Consider the following 9,723-nt stretch of genomic DNA (forward strand, 5'->3'; position numbering starts at 1 on the left):
TGGGCTTCAATACTTTACAATGAACAACCAAAGTCGGGGTGAAGTCTAAACTCCTGATATGCATACGTGTGGTGAGTCAGTGACACAGGTTGTCTCAGACACAAGACCAGCAGAGTTGTTATGCCTACTTCTATGTATGTACTGTCTCTGATAAAGGTTTTAATGAGAAGCTATCCTGTGGAACTGTGAAATTCTCTATTTCCCCCTCATGGTGCTAACAATAAGCAATCATTTCCTTCTTTTTTTCCTTCAGGCTCATGGTTGATACATTTAAAGACACTGACTGGAAAAAACAAAAACAAACATGTAGCAAGTGAAATCAGAAATCTTAAATCTACATGTCCCGAGATGTGTACAGAATCCATAGGGCCAGCAAGACAGCCTGGTAGCTGGCATTTTCTGAGACATTTATATAGGCTGCCATGGCCAATGTTTTATGACAGCCGTTGATGCCATGCTGCACTTTGTTTATAGTTCAGAATTGACATGAATTGAATTATTTTGGATGTCCTATGCATAAAGACATTTTTCTTCATAAAGAAATAAGATTCCTTAAACTAACAACTTTATGTTCAGAATGCCAAAGATCAATTGAAATAAACTTCATTATCATTTGACTTTTAGTATACCCAGACATGAGGACCTCTGATGGTTCCATCATAAACAATAAGGTTCTGGAACAATCATTGTTCTATCTGACATGCACAGACTATCAAAGGTTTTATAATTCCAGGGTAGTGTGTTCATGCTGTGCCCTACTTTATCAAACCATTGTTCAGATTGTATAGCAATTAGTCCCTGTAAAGGGTACCAAGAGAGTGTTTTAACTAAAATGTAAGTACCTGGAGCAGGGAATTTGGCACATAGCCATGTAATTCATGTTTGTTTTTTCACACACTCATGTAAAAGTCTTTGGGGAGTCTCTTGCCATTATTGGTCCTGCCTGTCAAAATGTGGCTTAAGTCCCATTACCTTAGGGCCCAGTCACACCATCAAGGGTGCGTTCCAGTGCGTTCGGCCTCTGGAAAGCACCCAGGCCAGCTCACTTTGTTTTGGGGCCGCCCCCAAAACAAAGTGAGCTGGCCGGGGTGCGATCGCCGGCACCCGAACACGTGGCACAACACGTAGTGCCTGCGTTCCGGTCCAGTGCGATCTGCAAAAAATAGTGCATGCAGCCGATCGCATTGCGGCCGGAGGGCGTGGCTACGGTGCCATGCAGTTCAATGGACCGCCCCCTCCTGCCCCACGACATACTGAGCCGGCCGCAATGTGATGCAGTGTGTTCTGGCCAGAATCAGGCCGGAACGCACTGTGTCTGGTGTGAATGAGGCCTAAAAGAAAATTCTTAGATTCCTAATCAGATTGCCAACATTAACTTAAACGGTAATGTATAGTATCTAAGAGCATAAAACAAAAATCGACTTGATGAAAGTAATCTCCATGCTCTACACAATGGTTGTGCCTTACAGCTCTTTGCAAAGACAGTTTATCATCCAGCTGAATGACTCATTGAAATCCATGCCCTCCCTATGTGGGCGATATCTCAACAGGCATTGTTAGAGACCAAGTAATGGCAGGGAGAGGTCCTGCTAGTGGCTAATCTACAAATCTCTATTTTTTTATACAATTACAAATGTATGGAAAAGAAAGCATGTAAAAATGTTAAAGAAGAACCGTACTGCAAGGTTTAAGGGCTCATTTTTCCTAGGAAGCAAAGATAACAAAGATATACTCACCCGAACCCTGATCCCCTTCAGCCTCGTTCCCCCTCCATGCGGGCTCTCCAAGACCCTGTGAGCCATCACGTTCTATACAGTGTATAGGACGGGAGGACCCTGAAGGACATTCTATCACTGGAACTGAAGGGACTGTGAGTTTGGGGGGAGTATATTTCTGTCATTTTAGCTTCCTAGGCAAAATTATCACTTAGACCTTGCAGGGCAGGGTAACCCCAAGGGTTAATTTTTTTATCTAACCTGCCCCAGTAACACATCAGCCGCGAACACAGGCGGTTAGCCATGAGGCGGCATGCCAGCCAGCAGATCAGCACCTTCTTTGTAGATTGCCAAACCAGTTTAGAAGCTCTTATTATTCTATTGTTGGAAGTATGTTTTTACTGTGTTTTATCTCATAGTAAAATGATCTTGCACATGTCGGGGCGCTCTGTGAATCTCTAAGTGAAGGTTCCCTCGTCATTGCACAAGAGCAGCACAGTGTGTGAAGATCACAATTTTTTTGTGGGAAGGATTGATCCAGAGCTGCCATTAGCGCCCCGGGTGTCAAGATTATTTTGATTCATATACAAAATTACTTGAAGGTTATCAATGTATCAAAAACAATTCCATGCAACAAGTGAAACCAATTTGGAAAATACTAACACTGCAAATATGCTAAAATATGAAAATCCATACAATATACCTTAGCAGGAGTCCAGAATAATCCAATGCAGCAAGAATTCTAAGAGCACCTCACATGGTTAGTGGGACTGCACTTCCTAAAGCCAATTTTTGTCACTTACTCTCCCTGCTTCCTGTGTCACTAATCATATTCAAACTTTCAGGGCTTGCTCACACCAAATGCAGACCAGATCTGCATGAGTTTCTGCACATGCAGTGCAGTGAGTTATATTGTGTTTTGGATGTGTTTCGGGCCGTTTGTTTTTTTTTACGTTTAAAATGTGCTTTCCAGGGCATTTGCATGCATTCCAGAGCAGGTAAAATAGGGCTTGCTGCAGTTTTTTTTTACATGCTCTGGAACTGAACGCTGCGGTGTGAACTAGAGCCCAATATACCATTGGAATACATTGGACGCAGTTTTGATCCGGTCTGTAACTGCTCTGCTCCTGGAACGCGCTTGGTGTGCACAAGCCCTCCAGGAAGGTCTGAATTGACTGTGAGAAATATCTTTGCTCTGACTTGAACTATTTGAACTTATATAGTTCTGCATATGAACACAACAGCAACACCTGGGGGATACTGAAGTGCTGGCATGGATTCCCTGTATGCATCTCATAGCCTGATCTGCAAGTATGACTAGAGTGTAGAGCTTAGTACTGAATATCTTATAATGTCATCATCCCTAACCACATAGGAGTATTACAAGCACAAAAAGGTGGGACACGCTCCAATTTCTGAAATGATTCAACCTCTTACAAGGATAGACAGTACAAGCTATATTTTACTACAGAAAGAAAAGCCATATGGCTCTTTCACACGGGTGCCTGCACCCAAACAACATAAATACTAGGGATGCACCAATACCAAGTACAGTACTTGGTACAAGTACAGGTACATGTACATAGACTAGAGAAAAATTGAAAAGTTAGGAGGCAGCTGTCATTTGTAAGGAGCACACGGAACTCCTGGGATTTGTACATCTTTGTACATCTCTGTTTTAATGTATGATTTTGTTTTTAGAAATATAAATAAAAGGAATGCACCGATACCAGTTTTGCGAGTACAAGTACTGATACTTGTCCAAGTACTCACAGATACAAGTAGTGATACATTTTTGTTTATTGTCATGTGACAGTTTTTCTAAAACAATACAGACTAATGATTTCAGGACAGTGGTGGAGTGCCAGAGCCAGGTCCCAGCTGCAACCTCTGCAACCCTGGTAGTTCTCATGAAAATGCCAAGTATCTGCACTGGTACTCGAAAAGTATTAGTGCATCCCTGTATAATATGTGTCATCATATTATCTAACCAGAAGCTCAAAGCTGCTACCCGATTGTCTATTTATCAGAACTTTACAGCTATAGCATAATAAACAGGAAAAGCAACATGATAACAAATCACAGGTTATATACAGTATATAGAGAGGTAAGAATTCTTCAGTGCTCCTGTACAAGAGAGAGGTGGATTAAAAACTATTTAAATATAACTGCAAATGTTTTATGATATACTATAAAGAGCCTGCGCATGAAGAGCGTCTAGTACCAGTCAGTACAAGGCAAAACTCACATTGGCATTCCTGCGTTTAGCAGGAGATGTTGTTATCTAGGAAGAACAACAACTGTTATGCTTCCCAGATCACTTTTTGCTGTGTTTAGACATTTACAGCTTCTAACTGGATTCTGGATGCACAGAATTCTTTTTTTTCTCTAATCGCAGCTAAACTAAAGCCAGGTAAATGCAGGTAAACGTCCAGTCTGAACGACATGTATTTATACGCGTTTAGAAATGTGCTCTAAACACACATGTAAACGCAGTGTAAATGAGGCCTAGGGCCCCTTCCATTCCGATTAGCAGGGGATCAATGCACAGATACGCTGCTGATTGGAGCAGAACGTGGCACCCGTGTCCATACAGTTTTTTTCCTCCATCTTGCGATAGAGGAAAAAAATTGAACCAACCAGACACATGTAAGGTCTATGGTAGGGGTGGGCAAAGTCCGGCCCTCCAGCTGTTGTGGAACTACAAGTCCCATTAGGCATTGCAAGATTCTCACAGACATGACTCCCAGAGACAGATGCATGATGGAATTTGTAGTTTCACCCCAGGTTGAGGGCCAGAGTTTGCCCACCCCTCAGATGTTAGTGGACACGTGTCCGTTTACATCCAATTGCCTCCGATCCATCCTGTTCAGGTCCGAAACAACAGAACTCTGTTAAATGTTTTTTATTGCAGACCTAGCCAGACTTGGAGGTGCTCGGATGGAATCAGAGGTGAACGAACGCAGGTCCGTTTACATCTGACTCCCCACGCAGTAACATTGAACTTCTAATCAGTTATGTCTGAAAAACCAACAGACGGACCTGATCAGAGCGCCGTGTGAAAGGGCCCTAACTGAATCCAGCTCTATGCTCCAGCTTCAGACCCCATTCACACTGAGCGACATGCAAATCGCGCGACTTTGAGCGACGTGTCGCGCGACATCTTCCTATTGGGCTGTATGCAATCAGGAGCAATATCGCTCAAAATCACTCTAAAAAAGGGTCATGTAGAAGCGACAAGCTACCAGCGACGAGCTACAAGCGATATTGAGCGACGAGATGTGAACAGCTACATTGAATTGTATTGGTGAAGCTACATAGAGCGATATAGTGCGGAAATATGAGCGATATCGCTACAAAAATCGCGCGATAAATCGCTCAATGTGAACGGGGCCTTATGTGTCAACTCTGATTGTAGGCCTCAATTCAACAGTGACACGATTTTCATTACAGAACTTTCTTGGGTCCATTTGTTTAAAAAGTTCCCAGCCATCCTAACAAACAGCTTTTAGTCTGTCAAACATTCAAAGGACCGGCCTGGTAAACGACCAAATTCTGCAATGGAAATCTATTTATAGCTCAATTCTGTGGAGTAGTGCAAACAAATGACTGATCAGGTGATCTGGTTAGGGAAAACGGGTACTTCTGTGCTAAGATCTTAAGAGTTTATAAATGGTTCTTTCTTCAGGAGGGGCACGCATCCAAACAAATGCCCCTACCAGGCACTGCAGACTAACGCAAACAATGTATATATAGATCCATGAGGCTAGCCTCTATATAATATATATATACATACATACATATATACACATATACCCACACACACACTGGGTCTCTCAGTACACATGCACCCAGTTTCAGCTTGTCATGAATAGTATATACACTGTTATTAGTATAAGGAGATGATAGATGCCAGAACTGCTCACGTTTCCCTGGTTACTAATTAGCAGTTAGTGTGGTTAGGCCTCTTAAACAGACTCACAAACATTGCTGTCTTCTTGTCACCATGCTCTGGGACAGAAGCCATGTTAAAGTTGAACCATATCTCTCTATTAATACTGGTCAATCCGGGAAATATATACCCCCATTATCTGTGTATAAACACAGTGAATAATGTCATCGTCCAGTCGCGAGAAAAACTTTGTGAACTGGATTTCTGCATGAATGTGATATGACCTTCAGTCACGATAACAAAGACTTATTCACCAGACATACACACATTTTGGGGCTCGTGTAATTAGGCATTTGTGGTTTGGAATAAAATACAGAACTGTAGCCTGCTTTAAATCTTACAGGGTGGCAAAAACTGCCATTTCAGTAGTGTTTGCTATGCCTCCTACTGCCCTTTTCTAGAGGTTTCCTGTCCTATTCAGACTCGTCCTTGTGGTTTTTCGCCTTGAATTGCTGTTAACAGGAATGCACTGTAAATACATGACATGGGCAGAGCATGCAAGAACAATTGATGTAGCTCTACCACAACGACCTTCTATAAATCAGAACAGCATGTCTTTTTAGGTAATTATTGTTAACCACATGTAACAATCTCAAAAGCATGACAAACAAATGTACTTTCAGCACAACAGGAATCAGCAGGAGAGGGGAGTGCAGAAAACACAGATGCACAGAATGAATGAATGAATGAAGCAGGGAGGTCCTAGCACTGCACCTCCTCAGGTATAGCTTTCTCTCTAGCAAGGAGAACAGTGAGAACCACGGCACTGACATCCCTAAATATCACTCCTATTCTCATGAGATTTGGAGTCCCATATACACTGTGGGTAATCAGGCAAAAGGCAGTCGGTACAGGAGATCCTAGGCGTAGGATTCTGGAGGAATCCAAGATGAAAAGGTAAATCTTTTAGGGTACTGTGTATCACAATGAATGTCTCTAGATGTTCCCAAGGAGATAACAAATATTCACTTTAAAATATGAAAATCCCTCTGTTAGTGCTTCTGTTATGCATTAGGCCCCATTCACTGCCCCAGGGCAGTAAAGCGCTCCCTCCACCTTGTTTAGTAGCTGCCATGAATCAAGTGGGGGTTTTATGTACTTTTTCTGTTTTTGAAAAGCACTGGTTTCCTCTGTGGTAGTGTCCCTTGAACACCACTCTCGTTCAGGGCTATTCTTATAGTAGACTCATGCACTTGGATGCTATGATGTATAAGAGATATCTGCAGATCCATGTCTGTCACCCCACATTTCTTTGACAAATGTCCAATGTACCCTGTAATGATTTTTGGGTGATCATGCTTATAACTAGGGAGAGTAGCACCAGTGCTAAATTTTTTTCCATAGTAAACTTTCATGCTTGACTCTGAACGGAGTCTTAAGAACTCTTGTTCTGAGGTCCTCAGATTTTAGGAGCCAGTCATGCTTAACCGGTTGTCCTCCACTGGAAGGAAATCTGGCTAAATCACTAGGATCACGGCTTGTCTACCAGAAGCCTGGTACACCACGCACAGAGCAACGTTACCACTGCAAACACCAATGGAAGATCCTTGGATGGTCCACTATATAGCATGTTTGATCTGAAAAGATCAGACGCCCAAACAAGCATCTCCATACATGAGAGAAACATTCTTGCAGTTAAATGTCTGCAGTAGCAAAGTGTACCCTGCACTATATGAACGAAGTGTCCCCATATGAAAGAAATCGATAATAGAAATCACCAGCACTCGATTGTATGCATGAAGTATGAACACTTTTATCCACTTGTCACATGTGTCATCAAGCCAACGTTTCGGGGCCATGTAGGGTCCCTTACCTAGGTCACTATGTCGCCCTGAGGAAGGGACCCTGCATGGCCCCGAAATGTTGGCTTGATGACACACGTGACAAGTGGATAAAAGTGTTCATACTTCATGCATACAATTGAGTGCTCGTTTATCGGTTGCACTGTAACACGGTGCCATCCGTGTTATCACTTCAAGCACCAAGACGTGAAGCTGAAGTCTGTACGCTGCATGGAGTGCAGGTGACTCGTTGCAATACCATGTGAAAGAAACGTCACACATCTGCATAGTAATGCTTCTCCTCTATGGCATAGGAGGCCTGCAGTGTGGAAGCAGCAGAACTATTCATACTTGGAATGTTGTCTGAACTGGATGACATTGTTTATATATTAGAAAGTTGTTACAATGAGTGCAGGATCTCTGTTTACCAACACGTCACAGTGGGCATAGAAGAATGTGGTACAGCTGTGGGCAACTCCGGCCTTCCAGCTGTTGTGGAACTACAAGTCCCATGAGGCATTGCAAGACTAAACAGTTACAGGCATGACTGCCAGAGACAGAGGCATGTTGGGATTTGTAGTTTAAGAGTTGCCTACCCCTGCTGTAGAAGAATGCTTCTGCTGTGGATAGATCTGTCCTATAATATACACATGTATATGAATTTGTATATATCTATGCATCCATACATGTATACGTGGATAGAGAGAGGGATAGATAGATACAGAGATATACACATATATATATATATATATATATACACACACACACACACACACACATATATATGTATTTCTAGATAGATCTAGAGACAGAGGTATAGATCTAGAGGGCTATGTAAGAGAAGGGCAGTGGGCCAGCAGTCTTGCCATGCACAGTGTGCACCTTTCCCTGCAATGCTGCTCTCCCACCTACTGCAGCCCTCCACCAGTCATCCCGCATGGCAGTGCCCAACTGCTGCAATGTCCGACGAGGAAAGGGTTACTACCATCAGCCCATCCTCCCACCCTGTGTTGATATTACACACTGTCCTCCAGCGATCGCTCCTTCCCCTCCATTCCAGCTCACCCGGAATTTCTGCCAGAAGCCCTCTGGATGGAACTCGTGCAGGAAGGGGTTAAACGGGGTGCCGGAGACATCCTGGTCGTCGTCTTCGCTGGGCTCCCCACTCATGACTGTCAGGCTGTGCAGAGGACTGCTCTGGTGCTGGGCCCGTCCAGGGATGGCTGTGACTCTGAGGAGGGGGGAGGAGCTACCCGCCTCTCTTCTCTAGGGTTAACCCTGCCTGTGCCGGCTGTCACACTGGGAGGACTCATCCGACCGGACCGACCTGTTTATGGTAGTGAAAACACCCCTTTAGTCATGAATTACTGCTTGGGCAGAGATGTACTAGTAAACCAGTTATGAAATCCTGTGCATTCTTGTGTCTTCATTGAGCTAGTTACACCGTGAAGGTGGCCATACAAGGATCGATTTGTGAGCGATCTGGGTACCAGCAAGTTATTTAACATCAATTCAAATATGAACGATGCAAAACATACAGTATCGATTGAAAATACGATCTATCAGAGATTATCTATTTTAAAAAAACCATTTAATCTATCTGTATAAAGCTGGCCATACAACTATAGATTATCTGCAGATTTCCTATGGTCAGATGGAAAAAGTGCAACTGATTCCTCCATCTCCGCTAAACTGTGTGGATGGAGGAATCTCCCACGGGGCCAAGCTTCAGCATCTTGCTAGGCGGCCCCGCTGGCTCTCAAAATACCTAAACAATCTGATTGGATGCAGTCATTGTTCAGGCATTTTAAGAGCCAGCGGGGCCGACTAGCAAGATACTGAAGCTTGGCCCAGTGGGAGATTCCTCCATCCACACAGTTTAGCGGAGATGGAGGAATCTGTTGCACTTTTTCCATCTGACCATAGAACGTCTGCAGAAAATCTATAGTTGTATGGCCAGCTTTACAGATTGTGTGGCCTAACAAAAGCATATGACTCAGTTGACGTTTGTGGAAGTAGCTGAACAGTCACAGCAGCCAATCAACTGCAGTCCTTAACCAGTTGACATCCGCGGTGTTAAACCCCCTTCCCATCCAGGCCATTTTTCAGTATTCAGCGCTGCGGTACTTTAACTGACATTTATTCCGTCATGCAGCGCTGTACTGAAATGAATTTTATACCCTTTTTTGGGGACAGATAGAGCTTTCTTTTGGTGGTATTTATTCACCACTGGGGGTTTTATTTTTTTACTATATTAAGGAAAAATTACCGAAAT

At 43.3% G+C, this 9,723-nt stretch overlaps 1 protein-coding gene across 1 annotated transcript in view; it reads right to left on the minus strand.

Moving 5' to 3' along the window:
• The window catches only part of LPCAT4 (lysophosphatidylcholine acyltransferase 4), a 41,179-nt gene extending 32,490 nt beyond the window's left edge, over positions 1 to 8,689 (minus strand). Inside the window, exon 1 of the mRNA XM_018558208.1 lies at positions 8,514 to 8,689. Within this exon, the coding sequence (XP_018413710.1) occupies positions 8,514 to 8,618 (105 nt within the window). The 5' untranslated portion in view covers positions 8,619 to 8,689. The remainder of the gene's footprint in view (positions 1 to 8,513) is intronic.
• Between the last annotated feature and the right edge of the window lie 1,034 nt (positions 8,690 to 9,723).

The sequence above is a fragment of the Nanorana parkeri genome, unplaced genomic scaffold, assembly GCF_000935625.1.
Source record: "Nanorana parkeri isolate BGI_ZX_2015 unplaced genomic scaffold, ASM93562v1 scaffold325, whole genome shotgun sequence".
In the NCBI taxonomy this organism is placed as follows: Eukaryota; Metazoa; Chordata; class Amphibia; order Anura; family Dicroglossidae; genus Nanorana; species Nanorana parkeri.